The 25,274-nt window shown below is 40.3% G+C and overlaps 1 protein-coding gene across 4 annotated transcripts in view; it reads left to right on the forward strand.

Annotated features, from left to right (window-relative positions):
- GPAT3 (glycerol-3-phosphate acyltransferase 3) overlaps nucleotides 1–25,274 on the forward strand; it is a 57,394-nt gene that overhangs the window by 711 nt on the left and 31,409 nt on the right. For 3 of the 4 annotated variants that reach the window (XM_082838756.1, XM_082838755.1, XM_082838754.1), the window contains exons 2-3: nucleotides 16–302; nucleotides 7,894–7,960. In XM_082838756.1, the coding sequence (XP_082694882.1) occupies nucleotides 162–302; nucleotides 7,894–7,960 (208 nt within the window). In that variant the 5' untranslated portion in view covers nucleotides 16–161. The remainder of the gene's footprint in view (nucleotides 1–15; nucleotides 303–7,893; nucleotides 7,961–25,274) is intronic. The other variant, XM_082838757.1, reaches the window with a different exon arrangement.

The following is a 25,274-nucleotide window of genomic DNA, read 5'->3' on the forward strand; positions in this document are numbered from 1 at the left end:
TTGTTTTCCCTGCAGAGGTGAGTGGCAGGCGGCGGCGGCGCTGACTCCGGGGAGCCGGGCCCCGCACCTCTGCTCCCGGAGCTGCCAACCGACTAGCTGGGGACAGGGAAAGCTGTCGCGCTCGGACCTCCTCCGTGGACCCCTTCTGGGTGCGCCGAGCCATGGATAGCGCGGAGCTGGCCGGGAAGATCGTTTACACCTGGCTGACTCTGGTGCTCGGCTTCATACTCCTGCCTTCGGCCTTTGGGTTGTCTTTGGGCATCTCCGAGCTCTACATGAAGATCCTGGTGAAAACTTTAGAGGTGAGTGCATGGGGGCATGCCGCGGCCCCTCCTCCGAGGGCTTTAGGGAGATCCTGGGGCGATGCGAAACGAAGGTAGAGCTGAAAGACGAGTAGACGCGAGGGGACCAGTGAGGAAAGTCAGTGGTCTGGAGGGGTGTGCGTTTTAGTTTATTCGCGGCTGCATCCCTCCTCTCCCGCAGAGCTGGAGGGATTCGGACTAAAACCACTGGACCACCCTGTTGTTGCTGTGGTTGGAGGCAGAATTACTTCCACCCCCTGCTGTTGTTATTATGATTTTTACTGATCAGAATATCAATGCAACCACCTTTTCTATCACCGAATTTCTTTATATCCTTTCTTCGGGGCAGCTGTCACCTCAGTGTCCTTAGTTTTTACAGCCCCAGGTTTCAGAGGTCCTTTCGTGGACTAAGGCATCCTGTCCAGAAAGGCATCATGTTCTAGTGTATGCTCAATATAAGAAACCAATTGCTGGATGGTAGAAAGAAGTCTGATTATATTTTAACAGAGTCATGGAAATTTAATCTAACCAATGGCACTTGAAATGTCATTGAAAATCTATATTCCTTGACCTCAACTCTAAGTGGGCCGGATGGGGAACAACTACAGCTTACCCTTAATACAGGGCTTTGTTAAATCACAGAGGTTTCCCTGTTGATCCTCTCATCAGATGCTCCCCAAAGCCTTGGAAGGTAGGGAGAGCAAGTGTTATTCCCCCTTTTACAGGTAAGGAAACTGAGACTCTGAGACGTTCAGTGGTTTGCTTGAATTAAGTGGTGGAGACAGGAGTCTTAACTGAGGAGAGGGCCTGCAGCTATTGGTTAATAGTGCAGACTTTGGATGCAGATTTGCTTTGATTTGGTACCAAAATCACAGCTCTGCTTCTCAGTATATGACCACAGGGAAGTCACCTACTTCTTGTGCTTCATTTGCCTCATCTATAAAATAGGAGTAACAATAACAACTATTTCCATAGGGTTGTTTAAGTGAGTTAAAATATGTCAAGCATCCTAGAATGGTATCTGTATGTGTTTGCTACTATTAAAAGAATAATATTATTTTTATTATTAAAGTAATAATAAAGTAATAGTATTATTACTTAGATTCTAGCATCCTTGTTTCTGTAGCTACTAAAGTACCTTCTAATACGGTTTGCAGTTTTCTGCCCTTATTCTATGTCTGCCCCCAGGCGTGGCTTTATTTGCTGTTCTCCCTCAGGCAGGAGGGTGGCTCCCAGATATACATCTCTAATCTTTTATCTCTTACCTGGAGATTACCAGCAGATCTCCCACCAGCTAATCTCCTGCAAATCTATTCTAGCTGCTTATCTCCTGTTTTACCCCACATTTTTGTTGTACTTCTCTTTGTGGCTATTTTTCTGTCTAGTCTTTGAAGTTATATTTGATTCTTCATCCTCAGCCCTCATGTTTTAAAAGTTCTGTTGTTTCTACTTGGGAGATATTTCACAGTCTTGAACTTATCTTGTTGATGTCACACTCTGAACTTGGTCACACTCTACTGTGAATTTCTTAGCTACCTCTTACTGTTAGATCTTCAGAATACTCTCCCTGTAGCAGTTGATCCTCTTCAGCTGGTGTTCACTCTTTCTCAGAACTGAAATGATTGAACTGTTCTCCCATGTAGCAATGTCTTTTGGAATTGATACCCCAAGTGAGGATAGAGTAAAGTAAGTTGCACACCTGTCTTCCAGGTGCTGACTCCTATATGCTTGCTTGAGTAAGTCAGGATACAGCTAAAGAGATGTCAAGGAGAGAGGCCTGCTAGTTGCTGTTAGCCTGGCAAATAACTATTATACTTTGAAGGGATGTCTCCAGTCCAGGGTCTGGCTTCAGTGTGGCAGGGCCTCAAGTTTTAATTTTTGTCCATCTAGACTTGAAGAGACTTAGAGGTGCACTCCTTGTTCATCAAACTCTCAAGAATGCTAGTTTTCTAATTATAGTGGGAGATACACCACCTAGCTTGGAAACCAGGTAGATGGCAGCATAAGGAACCATCCTCTTAGCTCAGACCAAAGTTATTAGGTCAGAGAGATGCTTGGCATATATGGAATTAGAATGGGGATTCATTTTGTGAGCCAACTCTGACTTGGTGGTAGCTGCCTGGAGTGCCTGTGTTTGGAAGCAGCTGGGCCCCTCAGGAAAGAGCTATCATTCCATAGCGATATCTGCTTTAGGCACAGAAGAGGGAGATGGCAACCCAGGGTTTTCCATCCTCTAACCAGAACAGCGTTAGATGTTTCAGAGACATTTCTGTTAGGCAGAGGTTGGTACAGTGGATTGCTTTTTTTTTGCCAACTATGGGGATAATTCTCTTAAAAAGTGTGCTGGTTGTTTAATATTAGAACATCTTTAGATCTGGAAACATACCCTGCCTTTTTGTAGAGTCCATTCAAGGCCCTGCCCTTCTGCTACTCATTATTCTTTAGTATGTTCTCAACTGATTTGCTTCTTTCTTTCTTTTGCATTCCAGTCCCAAGAATATTCTTTGGGCTCTTTGATTGGAATTAGCTATTTCACAGGTTTCCTTGGTCACAATTTATACACCATTTTAAAAGGTCATTTAGTTTGGTACATGATGTGTTTACTTTGATAAGTTTTCTTGACAATGGTTAGATTTTTTGTGATCATAAACTCAAATTCTGGAAGTTGCAATGTGTATGGGGTACCTTCAGAATAGCTGACTGTGGTAACTGCTAATTGTCAAGTAACTCAGCCAGCTATATGCTCTTCTTGGGCCCTTTCTTAGCTCATCAGTTCAGGTAATAATTATTTATTGAGTACCTACTGAATGCTGCCTTCTGCATTGCTGAATATCTCTAGATGTGTTCATAGGTCCCTGATATGGCAAGCTGCTTGAGGGTAAGGCTTGAATTCTTAGCCTAGAGTAAGTGTAGTGATTCTCTAAACCAGTGATTTTCAAGGGGGATATAACAATTTCTTAGGAGTATATATGCCAATATGGTAGCAGTATATTAGAGAAAATTGTTTTAGGAATACAAACCATGAAAAGTAAAACTTTTGGCTGAGAGGATTTGTAGAGGGTAGTCCGTCTGCATGGTGGGACGTATATATCTGAATCTCTGGGAGAGTGTGTGTGAATTTTTTATGTTTGTCAAACAGGAGCATGGATTAAAGGTTGAAATATGCTGTTCTCAGCCCTGCAAGGTTAATGATGCTTCCTATTGATTGACCTAAGGATTGCTATTCATTGGCCTAAGGTTCATAGAGGGAAATAAAGAATGGGAAGAGAATATAGGATTGATGGAGAAGAAGGCGGCAGGGGAATGATATGTAAATTATCTAATCTAACCAGATAATACAAACAATAGACAGAGAAGATAAATGTTAATGGACTGATTTTTCCCTCAACTTTTGAGGAATAAGTTGGACGCATGAACAACTTACTCCAAATTTCTGGCATTGTAACCTTGGGCAAATCACTCAACATCTCCACCTTAGTTTCTACATGTGTGTACAGGAATATGCCTCACAGAGTTATTGTGCAGATTAAATGAAGAGAAGTGAATAAAAGCACTTGATACATAGTAGGTGCTCAAATCTTAGTGGAGTTTGAATTGGAACACTCTTTGGTTGTGTTTTTTTGGGGTTTGTTTTGCTCCTGTGTGGCTAAGATTTAACCTACCTTCAGATCTTTGATGGGTCAGCACACATACATACTCAGAACAGCCTACTCCTGCCTTTTATTTTAGTTATTATTCTTTCCCTTACCATTTCCTCCATCCACCAATTAGTTTTCTGTCATTTTAAAAAGGCAGGTCAATAATTTTCAGATGATAAACACCTCTTATTATAACACTCAGGTATTATCCCTGGTGTTGGAAATATAATAAATCTGCTAGAAGGCCATGACTCTTTATGACAGAAAGTAATAATAAAAGCTACCAAAGCAATATGCTTTTCAGATAACTTAATTCTACAGCACCTCTCTGGGTTAGGGTCAGTTACTATTCCCATTGATAGACTGGAGAATGGAGGTTCAGAGAGGTGATTTGTCTGGACAGTCGCATACAGCTGTCAGTGGTAGAATCAGGATTTTAATCTGAATCTAGAGCCTGAGTTCTACTCTGCTAAAATGACAGACTCTGCTGAGAGACTTTTGTTTTGCTACAGATGATGGCCAGCTATTATTTGAGTAAGCCTAATATTTTGAATTTTTATATAATTTTATACATTTTTCCTTTTTTTCTTTCCCTCTATTTAGTCAATTCTAAAATGTCTTTTTAGTGTGAAAACTGAAAGTTAAATTGTCTAGGTGACAGTGTCTCGTTTTTGCAAGCTTTTGGCCTAAGCTTTAAAAATTATACTTAACCCTTTATTTTGGTGAATTGTGGACAGCTACTTATTTTCTTCCAAGAGGATTTTGAAATTAAGTGGGGGTGAAAACCGGATTCAAAGTTGTCATCCTTCTTGGTAGGCGTAGTGAGATGGGGAGTGGTAGCCAGGATTGTTCGAAGCTGCTATCTTCAGGGCCCTTTGCAGACAGAGCTGCGTCTTTCCTGGTGCCTTGAGGTAGATGCGTCCTGAGATACCTCAAGAGATTTAGAACCTCTAAAGAGATATTCTTCCTCTGTATTTGGGCTTACCTGATCAGCTAGAGAAGCTGGCGTGGTGAAAGAGAAATAGCAATTTATTGGGAGATGCACTGATGGTCTGGAAAACAAACTGATCATTTTGGCACCTATATAGATGTAGGGAGGGAGGAGAAAGCCAATGTTTTTCTACCTTGTGGCCGATTGTGTGATGGTCATTGGATAGATTATCTCCTTTAATCTTTACAACAGCCCTTGGTATTGTTCAGAGATGATGAAACTTAGACCCCAGGAGGTTAAAGTCTTATCTGAGATGATTACAGCAAGGAAGTGGCAGAACTGCAGTTCACATGTACTTCTGTCTGTCCAGCTGCAGAGCATAGGCACTTGGTCATTTTCACTGGAGAGTTAGCCCAAAGAAGAAAACCGTTTTCCAGCACAAATTCCTTTTGGCATTAAGTGACTTCTCCTCCAACCTTAAAACTTGCTAATCTTGAACATTGTAACTACATTTTGGAGGATAGACCTCAGAGTTAGCATTTCAGGAGAGGGTCTGTCTTCTGAAACTTCTGATGATGGCACAGGGAGCTCTTTGGAGCACATAATGTTATTGGAGGAATGCCCCCATATTAGTTTGCTGCCATAACAAAGTCCCATAGACTGGGTGGCTTAAACCATGGAAATTTATTTTCTCACAGTGTTGGAGGATAGAAGTCCAAAATTAGGGTGTCAGCAGCTTTGGTTTCTTCTGAGGGCTCTCTCCTTAGATTTAGATGGTGCTGTCTTGCTGTGACCTTACATGGTCTGTCTTCTCTGTACATGACCCTGGTTCTTTTCCTCTTGTTATAAGGACACCAGTCATACCGGATTAGGGCCTCACCCTAAGGGCCTCATTTTAACTGAGTCACCTCTTTAAAGGCCCAGTTTCCAAATATAGTCACATTTTGAGGCACTGGGCGTTAGGGCTTCAACACATGAATTTTTGGGGCGCTTTGTGTGGGACACAATTCAGCCCATAATAGCCAAAGAATACTAATGTTTTCCATCTTATAAGCATGGACTAATTGTTCTAGTCTAAAGTAATTACCATTTATATAAAATATAAAATCACATGCCCACAATGAAAAAAGTGAGCTCCAGGATAAGGATGATTGATTGTTGACAGAGTTTTATTTTAATCATGTCTTAGGTCTCCTTACAACTGATAATAGGTAACAAGACTTTAACGTGAAAAACTGTGGAAATAAACCTTTACCTCTATTGAGAAGAGATGGGAGGTAAAGTCCGGAGTTTGAGAATTCCTGCCTAGATCAGCAAGGAAGAGAAAAGGACGCAACCAGGTTAAGACTCTGAGCCTATTATCATTTGTGACTTGCCACTTGAAGCTGGGAAGATTAAGCCTCTATTCATAGGCTGTTTTCTAAGCACCCATGGCATGTTCCTACTTTGCTCTTTGGGATGTGCAGGGGTCCTGACGTAGTCAGATCATGCTTTGCTCCTTGACCTTCGTGTACATGTTTTAGGTTATTTATTCTCTACTACTTATTTTCTTATTTATTTGAGAAAAAATGTTTACCTCTCTGCTTGAGCCCTTCAAGCCCAGCAACAACTGAGGTTTTTGCCTTGACATATTTAATAAATTCTGTCTTTTTGCCCCTTCAAGTGTGCCTAAGTCGTAATTATAATTATAGTGCCTTTTACCTCTTGTTTTGCTCTTCTCCCACCTCCCCAAATAAGGTCAATTTAGACATTGTAGCTTCTAGAATTGTAGTCATCTAGATAATATATATATAGATTTTTAAAATTAAGTTATTTATTTATTTATTTTTGGCTGCGTTGGGTCTTTATTGCTGTGCGCGGGTTTTTCTAGTTGAGGCGAGTGGGGGTTACTCTTTGTTGTGGTGTGCAGGCCTCTCATTGCGGCGGCTTCTCTTGTTGCGGAATACAGCCTCTAGGCGTGCGGGCTTCAGTAGTTGCAGGACGTGGGCTCAGTAGTTGTGGCTTGTGGGCTCTAGAGCACAGGCTCAGTAGTTGTGGCACTCGGGCTTAGTTGCTCCACGGCATGTGGGATCTTCCTAGACCAGGGCTTGAACCCGTGTCCCCTGCATTGGCAGGCAGATTCTCAACTGTGCCACCAGGGAAGCCCCCACATGTCTTTTTAACTTTCTGTTTGTTTGTTTTTAAAACTTTTATTGGAGTATCGTTGATTTACAATATTGTGTTAGTTTCTGCTGTACAGCAAAGTGAATCAGTAATATATATATATCCACTCTTGTTTAGATTCTTTTCCCACATAGGCCATTACAGAGTGTTGAGTAGAGTTCCCTGTCCTATACGTAGGTCCTTATTAGTTATCTATTTTATATATAGTAGTGTGTATATGTCAATCCCAGTCTCCTGCCAGATGTCCTTTTAGTTAGTGATTTCATGGATTCCTTTCCAGCTTTCCAAGTCTCACACTGCTCCTTTTGAAAGCTTTTGTCTGATACAGGCAATTAGGCATCTTTGAGTGTGTCTCATCCTTGAATGCCTAATTTCTTATGAAAATAATATTCTTTGTGCCCTGTGTTTATGTCTTTACATGTGTTAATCTCATTTAATCTTCATAGCAACCCTATGGAATAGGAACTATTATCCTCATTTTACAGATGAGGAAACTGAGGCTGAGAGGGATTAAGTAATTTTAAACCCAGATAGACTTGATGCCATAGTCTATGCTCTTGCCCTTCATGCTTTCTGACTTTTCCAAGGAGTAATTTATTGGGGTACCAGGTGTGTGTGAGGGTTTTTTAATAGGGTAAACATGATCTTTTCCTCCTTTTATTTGGGCATTACCAGTAACTAATATAAGAGTATACCTGGGATTTGGAATACTATTATATCAGAGATTCAGTGGGGTATCTCTTCAATTCACATAACACCAGGGCTTAATGATTAATTTCATGTCTATATAAGCATGGTTTAAATATCTTGCATTGTGTCTGTGGCACAGTTTACATTAATACTTGTTGTTTTTGAACAGTGGGCCACGTTACGAATTGAAAAAGGAGTCTCAAAGGAATCGGTTCTTAAAAGCTCAGCTTCTGTTGGTAAGTCTTCCTTTTCATTTTAATGGTTAAAGTATCCAAATTGGGTAGATGTATCTACCCAATTTGAACTTCAAATATGCATAGAGTAGTATATTTTATGGCCTTGGATTGTTCATAATTCTGACCGTTATGCAAAATAGCCGCCTTCTGACTTTTGGATGAGTTTTTACTGTAAAGTAAAGATGTAATATGTGCTGGTTCATCTATGTGTTCATATAGGGTATTTCTAAAGGTATGTATTTAAAGGTGGTTGCCCATGGTAGTTAATGGTCTTAAGAAAAAAAAGGCTAATCGGACTACCTGGTGTTAAGTTAAACCTATGTCTGAGGTTTCATTAGCACCTTATAACTTGTGGTTCTCAAAGTATGTTCCTCAAAATATTCTTTCCTGCTAAAAACTAATTAGTAATGCATGAAAGAAAAAAATAACTCCCTTGTGAAATAAGCTTGGGAATCACCACATGCTACACATTCCTTTTGGAGACTAATAATGTATAGTAACAAAGGCTCAGAAAAGTCCTGTAGTAAAGAAACTCACTTAATTTTTGTTAGAAGTGAGTTAACAAGTCAACCGAGCTAAGCAGTCCCTGCTTCTATATGTGTGCTTTGCCTTTGTCCCAATAAACCCTTTCACTTGGGTTAAGAATTTTAAGAATTTTTAAGACACTGGGTTCAAAGGGGAGTAGAATTCTGTGGAAATGCTGGCTGTGAAATTAAGGAGAAATAAACCCTTGATTTAATTAAAAGATTAAGGCTTTATGTGTTTTTCAAAAATAATATAGAAACAATTTTGTGCGCATCTGATTTAGGGTTAAAGATGGTCAAAATGTCAAACACTTCACTAGAAGGAATTTATCTTCTGAAGGCTTGTCTAAGAGGAATTGTAGAAATTATATGCTATAGTGCATTTAGGAAATAAAGAATCTGAGTGAAAACATCTGTGCATTTTTGTGTAATTAGATTGTTATGTTCAAATGATTAAAGCAACTAGTAGAGCTTCATGGTGTCCACTTAAACACCAAAGGGTTAGCACCAATAACATGTTAACCAAGATTGGATATTTCTGGCTCTACTTGGTCCTCTTCTTATTGACCTGAGAGATACCTTCTCTCAGGTGTAGCAGATATACTAAATTTTTTTTCTGGGTTCTTTTTAAATGTGTGCCCTTGTGATTTAAGGAGAGAACAAACTTTATTGCTGATTTTTTGTTGTACTTGGTGAGATTTTGGGCTGTCATTGTTCTTGGGTGAAATTCTATGGGACCCTACAGGTTGGGGTGGTGGTGGCGCATGTCTTGGGCCATGAATTTAAAAGGGCACAAAGTGTTTCAATTTGGTAGGTTAAGAGGATTAAAAAACCACTAGCTGAGGGTGTTTGTAGCGTTGTTTTAGGTTTTTCAGCCTAATGAGAGTGAATATTTCCACTTGTTGGATTTTTTTTTTTTTTAATCATGCATCTGTCTTTTCTATTTTTGGTCTTTGCCTTTTTCTTGGTACCTCCAGGAAAGAGTGGAAGTGAGTAGGAGGAGAAAATATATATAATAATGGTTTAGAGTGTGGCTAATGCCTACAGAATATCATATTTCATTCAGAGTGGCTGCTCTCCCTTTTAGCCTGTGCAGTTGGGAATTGACTATTGTAGTTACTGAGCATTTGCTACCTGTGAGGTTGACAGGGGATCCCAAGATGATTAAGACATGGCTCCTGTGGGGAGACAGGCATCTGATAGGACACTGTGATAAATGCTAAAATAGTGGCATAAGCAAAGGATGAGGTGAGATCTCATTTAGGCTCTGCTATGTGCTGCTTTCATCTGTATTAATACCTCAACTGTACATGGTATGCACCTCTACTCCCATCCTGACTTACATCCTGCTTGAGTCGCCCTGTGGCAGGGTGTGTGCCCTGTTGAGAGTCAGTCTCAGCTGACTCTAAACACCTGTACATTCTGGTGTTTAGAGTCAGCCGAGAGGTAGTATCACAGTCCTAGACAGAGGCAGAGGGTGATGAAACACTGAGCACCTGTGTGCCTGGCTGGTGCAGTCGCCTGCCCTCAGAGCATCGTGTCTCTGTACCGCAGCCAACCGAGCACAAGTCAATGTTGAGCCGGCCAAAGTTTAGGCAAGGGTCACTGGCAGACCGTGGGTCCCAGGGGTGTGGGTGCAATTTTGAGATGTCGAATGATACAGTGCTGATGATAGGTTTAGGGAATTGAGAGGGAGAGATGAGGTAAAGAGGGACAAGAGTTATGTTTATTTTCTGCACCAGAAAATTCCTTTTGCTGCTCTTTTACTTGGTGAAGCACATTTCTGGAAACAGTTTTCAAATCTCCCTCTCCAGTTAAACCCCTCTTGTGTTGTACTTCTTCTGTGCTTTTATTGAATAAGCCAACTGAAAGCTGAACCTCGGGAATTATTATCTTTGTGCTTAAATACTTCTTTGCTGTCCTTGGCTGTACTCTATCATGTCTTCTGTTAAAACACTGTCCAGCTCATTGAGCTTCAGATATGATCATGAATAAAAGCTCTTTAAGAAGCTCTATCATTGTACCTTCCTCTTCTGGGTTTAAGGACTTTTTCTCATTGTTAATACAGTGGTGAATATAAATTTTCTCCTCCCTTCAAGTAACTGTGTTATAGGTAAGCATTCAACTTCAGTGGAGAATACAGAGTTACCCTCTACCGTAGTTTTTGTTCCCTGAGAACTGTGTGGTAAAACAAGAAGAGAGAAGGGTATTGGGTCTTTTGCTTTGCATCAGCTGTACTTTTACCACTCTAGCCATAGAACAAATGCATCTTCTCAGACCCTGGCTTGTGGTCTGATGGAGAGTTTAGCAGCTTTCATTTTACTCTGCTGTAACTAGTTCAAGGGACCGTTTGACTCTAAGAAGCCACCAGTCTCGCTCTTTGGGTACCTGATTTCCAGAACTTATGCTGTCAGACTTGAATGAGTCAGTAATTTTAATTGTGATTGAAATGAATGTAATTAATTATGTCATTTTCATGACTCAGGATTAATGCCACTGTAATTGCATTACGATGCTAGGACATCACAGTGATTAGCGACTATATTTTGACAGGCAGGAGTTAAGGCCTGAAGGTGCCCTTGCCCGGGGAGTGAGTCCTAAACAATACAGATAAGTAGAGGCTGTGGCTCAGTCCTTCCGGTGTTTTTCCCTGGGTTGTGTTGCTGGCCGGACTCGGCATTGTTGGCAGTGGGAAATGCACTTGCTTCCTCAGGTCCTCCACGTTGCCCTGTCCCAGCAAGGATTTGGGGTCACCTGGCCCACCGTTAATTAAGCCCCTGGGCTAAGTTTCTCTTCTGCCCAGTATCTCTTGCCCTCAGCCCCCTCCACCTCTTCCTCCCCTCAAACACACACAAAGGACAAAATGCTACGGTGAAGCCTTTGATGTTGTACGTGTCCAGAGAGAATTCAGGCTGCCTAACGTTTCTCTCTACTTTTACATTTGGGATTCTTTTTTTTTTTTTTTTTTTGCGGTACGTGGGCCTCTCACTGTTGTGGCCTCTCCCGTTGCGGAGCACAGGCTCCGGACGCGCAGGCTCAGCGGCCATGGCTCACGGGCCCAGCCGCTCCGCGGCATGTGGGATCTTCCCGGACCGGGGCATGAACCCGTGTCCCCTGCATCGGCAGGCGGACTCTCAACCACTGCGCCACCAGGGAAGCCCTACATTTGGGATTCTTTTGTGAGAATTGACTAGCCATGTTGATGCCAATACAATATTAGTTGCATCAATATTAAGCAGATCTGTGAACTTCACAGAAAATGCGGGATAATACGTTGTAACAGAAATTTGAGAAGTGTCATGTTCTATACTCATTTTGTCTTGGGCAGGCCGTTTTTGATAGTCTGTTTAAATCAGCTAAGTTGATTTCGTACTATTGTCTTGGTGTAAGTTCTCTGAATATAAATCAGTGTCTGCTGTCCTCAAGGATATGGACTATAATGCATTTAATGGGGTTATCTTGCTCATAAAATCCTAGAACGTGTCTGACTACTTGCAGAGAGAAAAATAATCCAGTTATGGGTTCTGGAAGTGTTATAGGTTGAGATTTTCTTTATCACAGCCAAATGTCTACCTGCTTTTATTAGTCTATCTGCCTGATGGTGATGATGATTATGATGACAATTTTCAAACATAAGCAAAAGTAGAAAAATAGTATAATGAGACCCATATAGCCAACTTGTTTTTGTTTTTTGTTTGTTTAATTGAAGTACAGTTGATTTACAGTATTGTGTTAATTTCAGGTGTATAGCAAAGTGATTTGGTTATACATGTATATATGTGTATATCTCTATCCGTTTTTACTTTGATTCTTTTCCACTGTAGGTTATTACAGAATACTGAATATAGTTCCCTGTGTTATACAATAGGTCCTTGTTGTTTATCTATTTGGTATATAGTAGTGTGTATTTGTTAATCCCATACTCCTAACTTATCCTCCCACCACTCGCTGGCTTCCCCTTTGGTAAACCATAAGTTTGTTTTCTATGTCTGTGAGTCTGTTTCTGTTTTGTAAATAAGTTCATTTGTGCTACTTTTTTAGATTCCACATATAAGTGATGTCATATAATTGTCTTTTTCTGACTTATTTCACTTAGTGTGATAACCCATATAGCCAACTTTTGTCAAGATTTTGCCACACTTGATTCATCTATCACTCCTCAGTTTTTGCTAAAGTATTCAGTGCAGATATAAGATTTCATCTTTTTATACATTTTTTTAAAAAGGACTTTAAAAAAGAACCACAATGCTTTTATCCCTTTTACAAGCTTAATATTTTCTTAATATCATCTAATACATAGTCCATATATAAATTTCTGTAACAGTTTCAAAATGGTTTGATAACTGTTTTTTTATTTTGACATTCAGTCATGGTCCACAAATACGTTTGCTTATTTATTTATTGACGCTGCCTTTATTGGACATATGGAGTACAGTTTCTCTTCTTGGAACAAAAATTACTTGATAGAAGGTGTTTCTGAAAAAATTCACTAGCATACCATGTATTTTAATCCTCATATGTTAATATAGTTCTGCAGAAGGCCAAGGTTTGTTTGTTTGCTTGTTTTAAAACCGTAAGATCAGTCATCTGCATTTCTAAGTGCAATATAATGAAAACTTAGTTCAGGGACACTTTGGAGAGCAATTTGGCGATTCGTAGCAGTGTAACCCCACAATTCCACTTTTCCTAAGATACCAGACCTACCCAAACTCTCAGCATGTGTGTGTTAGGAGACGTGTTACAGGTGCATACAAAAAGTGGCAATGTGGAGACGACCCAGTCACTCCTTAGGAGGAAAATTATGTAAGCTGCTTTATTTGTACTGTACAGTGATCAAAATGAACTAACTGGATTTACATGAAGAAAACAAAATGGACAAACATTGAGAGAGAAGAAATGTATAGTATAATAACATTCATTTAAAATTTAGTACCTTAAACAGATAACTATATATTTATGTAGATGTATGTAGATAAGTATAAAATACATATGGAAATGATATATCTTCTAGGAGGGAGGAGAATAGATGGGGAGGTGGGCTTTAACTGTACCTATAATTTTTTTCTTCAAAAATATCTGAAGCAGATATGACAATGGAATTTTTTCTTTGTTGAACTCATATTTTTTGGTTAAACTTGTATTTTAAACATAAACATTAAGAAAACCAACCAAATAAAATATCATTAAGCCTTCAGCTAGAGTCTGTAGTCTGATAAATGGAACTAGTTTCATATGAATAGAAAATAGGTACCTGTCTCAGGGGTGTGATTGATGCTTACATGCTCCAAAATACATCTCTAGTCAGCGTGCCTAGTGCCTGGAATAGAAACTTAAACCTGTGGAACAAAGGCGTTGTTAACTGAAATATATTGCCTCCTAGAGCTGGGTTTCACAACCTCAGTACTACTGACATTTTGGGCAGAATAATTCTTTGTCACAGGGAGAGGTCCTATGTGTTGTAAGATGCTTAGCAGTGTCCTGGGTCTCTACTCACTAGATGACAGTAGCACACCCCTAATGTGACAACCAACAGTGTCTCCAGATATTGCCAACTGTCCCCTGGGGGCAAAACCCTCCTCTTTCCCACCCCCCCTCCCTCCTTTGGGACCATTCCTTTGGGAACCACCTCTCTGAGTGAATAATGCATTAATCTATTATGCCACTCTCACTGGCATAATTATGCATAATTTATTCTAGCTTTCTAACTAATAGCCCCTTGAAGGAGCAGAACTTGATTTCTACAGTTTTTGGTGGCTGGTTTGGGGGAAGATAGAATGCAAGGTAAGGCATGGGAATCACAGTGTTAACACCATCCAGGGTCTCTGGATGGTGGCAGAGGAGGCATGTTCCTTAAGGAAAGGTAGAGGTGAGACAAACTTCAAACTTCACCTCGTAATCCGAGGAAAATAGACTGCTTCTTTAGGAGAAACTTTACTTTAGAGTGGGTTAGAGACTTGCATATGAGTATGTGCTCTCACCTCTGAAAGTAGATGACTTAGCATGTAATTCTGGCCAACAGTGAGTAAGCGAGATGGAGTGGTTCTGGCAGGAAAGAGGAAGGCAGAATGTCAGAGCAGACTAATACTTTTAACTGCATTGTGAGGGATGGGTGGAGAAAGAGCAATTTAAGTGGTAAGTCACAGAAAGAAAGGCTCCCATGCTAATAAACCAGGTTTTCCGGTATACTTTAGCCCATAAAACATACTCTCTACTGTTTTTCAGATTGTTTTTCTTTTCATACAGCTGTAACAAAGTGGATGACTTGCCCTGTGCCCTGTCCCTATTTTCTGTGAAATTAGTTTTTAAAAAAATGTACCTAATATAAACAGGTTTTAAATCTTTCTATCCTCAGCAGTAACTAGTTGGGGATCTTGTTGGTGATTTAGCTCTCTTAGTCCCAAATACCTCAGTAGTTTAGAAGAGGGTACCTTCGTCTCAGAACTGTGGAGGTTTGAAAAAGCTGGGTGAAAACTAAGACACAAGGATTCTTTGAGAGTGAAAAGATAATAGGATCAGATTATAGGACAGTCAACTTGAGAACACATCCCCTGTTTATTTAGAGTTGTCTTTACTGTTGGGAGGAGCAGACATCTCCTCAGGTGCCCATCAAATTCAAAATCCAGTTTGTCATTTTAGAAGTGTTCCCAGGGACTTCCCTGGTGGCGCAGTGGTTAAGAATCTGCCCGCCAATGCAGGGCACATGGGTCCGGGAAGATCCCACATGCCGTGGAGCAACTAAGCCCATGCGCCACAGCTAGTGAGCCTGCGCTCTAGAGCACATGAGCCACAGCTACTGAGCCCGCACGCCACAACTACTGAAGCCCGTGCTCCTAGAGCCCGTGCTCCGCAACAAGAGAAGCCACTGCAGTGAGAGGCCCGTGCACCACAATGAAGAGTAGCCCCCGCTCGCTGCAACTAGAGAAAGCCCGTGCGCAGCAACCAAGACCCAACGCAGCCAAAAATAAATAGATAGATAGATAGATAGATAGATAGATAGATAGATAGATAGATAGATAAATAAAAAAGTGTTCCCAAAACCAACCTCCCATTCACCGTACCGCTTCTGGCCACCCTACCCCACAGAGAAAACCCTGATCAAAACTCCAGAGCTTCTCCATTTTGTTTCTGCCTTATAGATAAGAACCTATCAATAATAATAATAATCACCACTATTTCTTATATACCAACTCCACTGTGCAAAATTAATTTACATTATTTACAGAGGATAACATCTTGTTAATCCTCATTTTACTGATGAGAAAACTACAGGTGAAGAAGGTCAAATAACTTGCTTCAGATCACATTGCTAGTCAAAGATAGCCTGAAAAGGAATCCCAATTTGTCTTTCCTACTCAGAATCCCTCGCCACCACTTCCTACCCTAAATCATGCCTTCCTTACCAGCCCCTCTGGCCAGTGTCTTCTAATTCTCCCTTTGAAGGTTGAGGTGACTTTTCCACAAATGGAATCTCCTCTGCTGAGTGTTGGCTTTGTCACATCCTAGGAAACTCATAACATTTCAATCCTAAATCATCAACAGAAATTTTAAAGAAAACAAATCCATTAAGACTATCCAGCATTATGATCAAAGATACTGTACATAAATGCCAAACCATAAGGTTGACATTTTAATTGAATTGATGGTTCATTTGATGATGAAGTTTATGGACTCTTCTGTGTTGTGGGATTTCTTGTTTAATCAGACTACTTATGTCCAAATAAACGAAGTTAATGTGGAAGTCAGTCAAGATATGGGTCAACAGTGTATTGAATGAGATGTTAAAATGTTAATTGTTAAAATGAAACTCTGCCTGTTATTCTAAATGCCTGTTGGTTTCTCTGCAGTGTTGATTGGCAACTGATTGCAATGTCCATACTTCCACCCCACTTATGCTTTAAAATGGATATACACACATATTTAATTCTGTGATTAGTATTTATATCTGGGGCTAAAATCCTCCCATTTTATAATCAGCATTGATTATTTTATAAATTTCTGGAGAACTAACTGGGGTAAATAATGATAAAAAAGAAGGTAGATTTTCTCATCCACCTTTCTCAAGAGACTAAAAGTACATCTCCAGTACTTCTAGCTTAGTACTTTTAGTCTTGATAACTGAGAGATACTAATAGAAAATTACTCACAATACAAAAAAGGCAAATTATTCTATTATAGTTATATAAACCATGTAGAAATCAGGAAAATAGAAGCTTTATTTCAGTAAAGCTTTTGCTTTTATCTTAATCCCAAATAACACAGTCAACAAATCCATTCTACCTGTTACCCTTCCCATGGCCCTGACAGACATCACTAATTGATGACGTCTTTGTCATGAACCAAGATGTGGCCTCAAAAGTCCTCTTTAGCACAAACCTGCAGACAGCTTCTCACTACCAACTGACCTGGGGTTGGCCTTCCTGATGAAACCTTGTCACACTCCTGATCTGGAGATTAGATGGGGCTTCTCACACTGCTCATCAGAGGACCACTAACTGAAAGGAAGGGAACCTGTTGAGTAATTGGGTTTGGCTTAGATTTGGTTGTATTGTTTGAGGTTACGTTGATGACTTTGACATCATTGAAGTGCAGTATGGTGGACTGAATGCTCTTAAATTAGTCAGGTTTTAAACAGCCTAGGAAACAGGAATAGAGTTTAAAGTAACCTTGATGGTTTTGATGAATGAGCCACCAGAGAGAAGGAAAACATTCAAGATCCTTTACCCAAGGAGGATGCTCCAAAATGGGATAAGAAACTAGGCTTGGTTAAATACATGATAGGAACTGGCCCCTTCAGAAAGCCACAGGCAGAGTTTTAGATAAGCAGGCAGTGGAAAGCAGGGCATAGAACCTAGACTGATGCTGCAGTGCATAAAAGAGCCAGCATGTTTAACTACACAGTGATGCGCTGCTTTGAATCACTAGCCCTGGTCTTGGCCATGAACAGTGATTCCTGCGTGTCTTCCATGTGCCTACGTTATATTCGGAACTATGCCCACAAGCAACCCTTAGCCTAGTTAAGGAGATATCACCAAGATCCGGATATCCATGTGGCAGTTGAGAATCAGGCAGCACTGGTGTTATTGAAGTCCACAAACATAGAAATATAATAAATTTGAGGAAGAAACTTAATGAGCATAGCATGAAAGGAGATCATTTTGGATGGGGGACATCAGAGAGGGTTTTTTGTGAATGTTTGGTGTTGAACTGGCCATGTGGAGGTGGATTGAGGTTAACTAAGGTGATGGCTTTCTAAACTGGGAAAATGAGGGAATCATTTAAATAGCAATGGGAGTGAGCTTAGTTTATAGAAGAGACAAAAGATAGAAATAAGATTAGGTTATGAAGGACCTCAAATGCAAATCAGTTTAGATGTGATATAAAGGCACAGGTAAGTCGAGGTTTACTGTTTGTATTAAGGGTGGTAAAGAGGAAATTCTGAAGCCTGTATAAAGGGTTTAATGAGATCTGTGAGGGTTGATTATTGAATTTAGAAAAAGAAAAAAAAAGCTGAGGGATTATACATTTTTCAGTTGGTTAATTATTAGAAGGAGGAAGCCATCCCGCTTTTCCTCCATATCCATAAAAGATGGAATAAAAAGATTGGCTTAAATTGAAGGAAAAAAATTGATAGATGTAAGAAAGAACTTCTCGTTAGCAAAAAAGGATATGAAAACTGGACCAGACTAGTAGGTAGATTACATAGAGATTTTTTGAAAATTGGATAGATAATTGAGAATTTTGGGAGAGGTATAAATTATATAACAAAACTCTTTTCATTTTTTAGCAGTGCCTTTTTGTCTTGGTTGTAACAAATTCCCTATAAATATTTTAAGTATTTCAGTTTTCAATCTGTCTTTATGTGGTGTTTATCTCTGTAACATCGGTGTCTGCTTGTGGGTCACTGGCTCAATGGGTAGAGAAAGCTCTTCATCAGTTCTTTTATTCTGCCAGAAAGTAGCAACAGCTCCTCAAGCCCTCTTCACCTTTTCTCCTTTCTTCAAGAGATTTTGTAATAGCATTTCCCAATTTTCTGTTTTTTTGCTGAAGCACTTGGGGTAGCATAAGTTTTCGAACCAACAAGAAAGTGAGGGGCGAGAGCACCAAAACACGCCTCGTACATGCAAGTTGGGGGAGATAGGGAGCAGATAGTGTGGGTTCTACATTTGTTGAGAATAGGCTCTTGGGCTCAGAGGAAGGAGAGATCCCATTGGACTTGTGATTAGACAGTTTTTTTCATGGGTTGGGGTAGGAAGAAGCCAGTGATGTCTGGATGCCCTGGGGGTGAGCAAAACTGTTAGGCAGGGCCCTCCTCCTTGGTGTGCCAACCTCAGAACAGTGTGATGAAAAGCTCTACTCTGGACCCCTTCCCTCGCTTTTCTAGGTCAGGTGCCTGGTATCTCTGCATCTCTTCCTCAAAAGCTCTGTTTCCGCCAAAGCTTGGGCTGGCTAGAGAAGAGCTTCTATACCCTGGAGCCCTAGCCCATCTTCCGAAGGTTTCTCAGGCAGCAGAACCAGTAGACCCCTTATGTCTCCTGTAACTTCTGGGATACCTGGTGAATGAGAGTAAAGAACGGGACACTTTTCTGTTAGGGCTTTAGAGCCTTCTTCCTTTCCAGGTGTTTCTCTCTGGAAACAGGATTTGCCTCTGTGCTTCTCTGGTGTTGAGCACTGGGCAGCCTGCACCTGCTAATTTCACCTGGGAAATAGAAGTGGACCCTGATGCCTGAGGGTGCAGGGGATGCCATGGACAAACTTTGTCGGTGGATCATTTGGCCTTATTATCTTTGGATACCTGGAAAAATGCATTGTATGCAGAGGACAGCAACTTGGAGGAACATGGCTTCAGGCCTTTACAAAATTTAAGGTACTCTGGAGACAGTGCATATACGTAGCAAATGACAACCTTCTTCAAGTTGCAAGAGAAAACAGCATTAAGGGCAGTGATTTCAGGTATCCCTTTGAAACCAGTGGCATTCTCTTGATTTAAGCAGTGGGGAGGGAATTCCTTGGTGGTCCAGTGGTTAAGACTCTGTGCTCCCAATGCAGGGGGCCCGGGTTCGATCCCTGGGGAACTAGATCCCACACGCCACAACTAAGAGCACACACATCGCAACTAAAAGATCCCGCATGCCGCAACTAAAGATCCCTCACACAGCAATGAAGATCCTGCGTGCCACAACTAAGATCCGGTGCAGCCAAATAAACAAACAAACAAACATACATACATACATACATACATAAATAGCTAACTAGCAGAGGGGAAGTTGATAATGAATTCCAGAGACCATCCCTTAAAAAAAAGGAGAGAGAGAGAAAATGAGATCAAGATTGGATAGAGAGTACAGACGTTAGCTATGTGTGATTAATTCAAGCGTTCACCTGCTTGGTAGACTATGTAAAGTACTCCAAGCCTTTGCAAAGGGTAGGTGTATGTTCTTTTTTTCAAAGTGTGGTAAGCTTTTTGTTTATTAAATTAAGTCGGTATCTGTTAGTGTATCATGCAGATGAATCCTTTCCTCTTCCTGCTTCTGCAACAGCATTAGCACAAATTTACTTGACTAAATGAACGTCCTCATTTTCAGTGACTCACGTTCTAAACAGTGAATTTCCTTGCCAGTCAGTGGTCAACCCGCATGACCCTTGACAACAGACATTGTGTGTGATGCCAGCAGGCATTGCGAAATCCCAGCGTGTGACGGTGCTCAGCCTCTGATGCTTATCTCAATGAGCCTGTGCCCAAGATTGCTAATCAATACAGAGGCATATGTATCAGGGTATGTGTACAAGAGAAAAACAGGCATTTTGTAATCAACAAAAAAGAACTAACTTTTTTTTTTTTTTTTAAGGGAGGGCATTGCCTTGCCATTTCACCCTCACCCTCATAGGACAAGTCATCCATTCTGTCTTTTAGTGTAAGCCTGATTTAATTTTAGAAACTTATAAGTGATATTTTGTAAGTTTGATGTAACATGGACTTTTTCCCCTGTCTTTGCTGATAATCAGTTAAAACAACTCCTGCATCATATGGTGAATGGGGTTGGTGGTTCATGGGCTCAAGGAAAATGAAAAAGGGGAAAATGGAGGTCTGCTGATGTGAAGAATCTTGAGTAATTTTAGAAAAAGGGGTATCAGGTGGAAGAAATTGTAAGCAAAGGCAGGAGAGTAGGAGAGCCTAAGAGATATTAGGGGCCCAAGAACTGATTTAGTCTGGTTGGAGCTAGGATGAGTGAAGATGAGTTGGAGGTGCAAAGTGTCGAGATTGGATATTTCAATCCTAAAAAGCCTTGAAATGCCAAGCCAAGAAATTACTTAATTAAATTCAGGACAAATCTGGTAGCTTTTTGGAAGCAGGTTAGGAAGAGGGTGGGGAAAGTGGAGAAAGGAGGGTGGTAGATGGAAAGCCATTCTGGAAGGTATTGGGGCCTTGAACCGGAGCCATGGGGCTGGTGCAGAGGTGGAGGGTCTGTGCAGCCATATAAAAATGTGAGCCTTGGGGCTTCTCTGGTGGCGCAGTGGTTGAGAGTCCGCCTGCCGATGCAGGGGACGTGGGTTCGTGCCCCGGTCTGGGAAGATCCCACATGCTGCGGAGTGGCCTGGCCTGTGAGTCATGGCCGCTGAGCCTGCGCGTCCGGAGCCTGTGCTCCGCAACGGGAGAGGCCACAGCAGTGAGAGGCCCGTGTACCACAAAAAAAAACAAAACAAAACAAACAAAAAAAAACATGTGAGCCTTGGGGAAGAAGTCAGGACTATAGATGTACATTTGGGAATTATTTGCAGAGGGTGGAAGTTGAAATGGTAGATTGAATGAACTCACTGAGTGAAAGACATTTATAGAGGCTAGAGAAAAAAGGGGGACAGGAAGAGATAAATGAACCAGATGAAGATCAACCAGGGAAAAGAGAGAGAGTGGAAACTCAGAGGAGAGACAGTTCTAACTCTATATTTTCTCTCTCCTCATTCCTCTGTCCACTGATACTCTTTTGTGCTATATTTTTCAACAGATGTTTTCTATCAACTCTTTTTCAGAAATAAAAACAGTGAATACCTTATCTGTAAACTGCTTTTCTGTGAGTGTCTACACATGTGAGGTGGTGGTGGGGTTATTAGGGACTTCTAAAGCTAACGTAGAAATTACGTATTTTAGGGTAAGATTTGAAATGCAGGGATGACACTGGTTTATGTGGAAAGTGATCGTAGTACGGTTTCACTTTGTTGCATCTTTGCAGTTCTGCATAGGCTGAGCCATCAGACTGATGGGATTCTGGGAGAGCCAGCAGATGACACACAAAGGATATGTGTGTGCAAGTTCTTGTGTAAACATTTTAAATTTGGGTTTACACATCTTTTAAAAACTTTCTGGCATAGGTAGTATTTACATTCACATGGTACAAAAATCATAGCAATTTAAAAACATGTGCTTTGATACGTATAGCTTCCAGCCGTTACTTTCTACCTCTGTGCCATGTTAGTGTCTTATGGATGTTCCAGTGGTTCTTTATGTGACCTCAAACGTGCTATTGTAATGGAAATGTTTGTTATTTTCTTCAGTTGCTAATACCAAAGATGATGTACAGTAAACACTACTCTGAGCCAGTTTTTCACTTATAGCCTATAGTCCTTTCCATATTATTACTTAGAAAGTTTCTTTTTTTTTTAACAGCTACAAGAAATTTCATTACATCAATGCAAATGGTTTCTTACCTGTAGTTCTCCACCTCTTGCTATCAAAAAATATGTGGCGATTCACACTATTTGTAACATGAAATACGTGTAACATAAATCTGTGACATGAATGGGATTGCTCTGTCAGAGAGCATTTGTAATTTTGATTGATGGCCAAATCACCCTTCATTAATGGTTGTACTATTTGTACTTCCACTAGGGGTGTATGGAAGTGCCTCTTTCCCCACAGCTTCACCAATGCTGTAAATGTATGTCAGACTTTTGGGTTTGTACCAGTCTGATGGGTGAGAAGTGGAAACTCATGTCTTAATTTGCATCTCTTTATAGAGAGTGTGATTTGGTACACATTTTATATTTAAGGGCCATTTGTATTTCTTTTTCTGGAAACTGTCTTTTGGCAATTTTTCTTTTCTTTTGCGCATTTTTCTCTCTCTCTTGACTTCTGTTTCACTTTGATTTCTGGGACCTTCTCATATATTAAAGTGATTAATTAGCTTTTGTCTGTGCTGAGATAAAAATACTGCTTTCAGTTTGCAATTGTATTTTCCCCTTTGCTTATCATGCTTCTTACTATGCAGATATTTTCTTCTTTTAATAAATTTATTTATTTATTTTTAGCTGCGTTGTGTCTTCGTTGCTGCACGCAGGCTTTCTCTAGTTGCGGTGAGCGGGGGCTACTCTTCATCGCGGTGCGCGGGCTTCTCATTGCAGTGGTTTCTCTTGTTGTGGAGCACGGGCTCTGGGCATGTGAGCTTCAGTAGTTGTGGCACGTGGACTCAGTAGTTGTGGCTCGCAGGCTCTAGAGCACCGGCTCAGTAGTTGTGGCGCACAGGCTTATTTGCTCCACAGCATGTGGGATCTCCTGGGACCAGGGCTCAAACCTGTGTCCCCTGCATTGGCAGGCGGATTCTTAACCACTGAGCCTCCAGGGAAGTCCGATATTTTTCATCTTTATGTAGTCAAATTTATCAATATTTTCTTTGTATAGCTTCTGGATTTTTAGTTTTTTTAGTAGAAAAATCTTCCCTCTGCCAAGTCTTAAGGGAATTCTCCAGTGTTTTCTTTGACTACTTTTATGGCTTTAAAAAAAACAATTTAAATATTTGATTCTTTTATTCTGGTGTATTTGTCCAGATGGCTATCTAGATGTTGCAACACTGTCTATTAAAAAGCCCATCTCTACCCAGATGATTTGTGATGCAACCTTAATAATTTCCTGAATTCTAGTATAGTTTTGGATCTATTCCTGAACTTTCTATTCTGCAGTGTTTACTTGTCTTCTCATGTACTGGTACGTTGTTTTAATTATTGACACTTTAATATCTGGCAGGGATCATTGTTCTCATTGCTTTTCCTTACAGAACTGTCTTGTGAATTCTTGCTTATGATCCGTATGGTCTTGACATTCAGCTTGTCTATGTTCCAGAGGAAATACAACTATCTATTTTTATTGGCATTGTGGTAAATTTATAAGTTTACTGAGGGTGGTTTGACCTTATCTGTGTTGAGTCTTCTTCTCCAAGAACATTACATCTTTCCATTTGTTTAGGTGTTTCTTTGTACCCTCCAGAGGTGTTTGAAAGTTTTCTTTAGACAGTGTCCATTTCCTCTTAAGTTTATAATTCTCGTAGATATTATAAATGAAGTCTCTTCTTCCATCATATCTTGTGATTGTTGTTTGTATATTGGAAAGCTTTGATTTTAGTAAGGCAGAAGGATATAAAAAAGTAAGAATTCTACTTATGTAGGTTTCAGATTTCCTTTTTTTTTTTTCAGGCATGCAGCTATTTTATCTTAGTACTGATAGTTTTACCACTTCTTATTCAACTTTAGTTTGTATTTTATTTCTTTTCCAGTTTATACTTCATTTCTTTCCCTTGTCTAATTGTGCTGGCTGCTACCCCAATACAGCATTGACTAGCAGTGGTGTTAGCTGCTGTTCCTGCTGGGGACAGGCTGTAGTGCCTGCAGCGTCTTCCCTGTAAGCGTCAGGTTGGCTTTGATCTAGTTTTCCATCTTATGGGAAATACTTCTTGATGCTTGTTTTGTAAATCAAGAATGAATGTTGAATTTGTCGTGCTTTTCAGCATATTTGGTGATGTGTATTCCCCCCACCCCCTTAAGCATATTATGGTAAATTACATTAATAGCTTAATATTAGAGTCATCTTTGTGTTTATGGACTAAACATTGCTTGGTCATAATATGGTGCTGGAAACTGTGCCAAAATTGGAGTTAGGATTTTTGCAATTGATCCTTATATTTGAGATTAGTATATTACCTACCTACTTACTTCCCTCCTTCCCCCTTTATGCCCTTTCTTCTCAGATTTAAAGGTTTGGTAAAATTCCTTGTAAAACGGTTCGGGTCTGGGACAGGTAAAGTTTCCTTACTCCTCACAACATTACTGCATTTGTGAAAATGGTTCTCTTTAGAGCAGGGGTCCCCAATCCTCGGGTATGAGGCCCGTTAGGAATTGGGCCGCACAGCAAGAGATGAGCGGTGGTCGCGCAAAGCTTCATCTGCTGCTCCCCAGCACTCACATTACCGCCTGAACCGTACCCCCCATCGTTTAGAGCATTCATCTCTTGGTGTCAGTATTAGTAATGTTTTCTTAGTTAGAAAGCTATCCACTTTGACTAGCTTTTTATTATATTCATTTGCATAGGACTTTGTGCAACGTTGTTTCTTAGGATTTTTATACTTTTCTGTTTATGTTATTTCTTCTTTGTAAATTCTTATTTTGTATTATATGTGGACTTTCTCCCCTGTCCTTATTTTGTTTTTCTTACTTGGATTAACTAGTGGGATGTGTAGGTGTTTAAAGTAAACTTTACCCTTTTCATGTGAAAAAAAAAGTTGAATGTGACTCTTAAATGTGCCAACTGGGGAAGCATTACTGGGGGGGGGGGAGTATGAGTAGTTTCATAACTCTAAAGCTTTTTTAAAAACTAGGCAATCATGATTGAGTAGCTCTTAGGGAACCAAAGGAGATGCTAAGTCAGTATTTATTTTGAGCACATTTCATGTATATCATGGGTCATGATAATTCTGCTGATTTTTGCCCCCTTTTCTTTTTATGGACCTATTATATGGTACATACAAGTC

The sequence above is a fragment of the Leucopleurus acutus genome (genome assembly GCF_964270905.1).
Source record: "Leucopleurus acutus genome assembly, chromosome: 4".
Classification (NCBI taxonomy): Eukaryota; Metazoa; Chordata; class Mammalia; order Artiodactyla; family Delphinidae; genus Leucopleurus; species Leucopleurus acutus.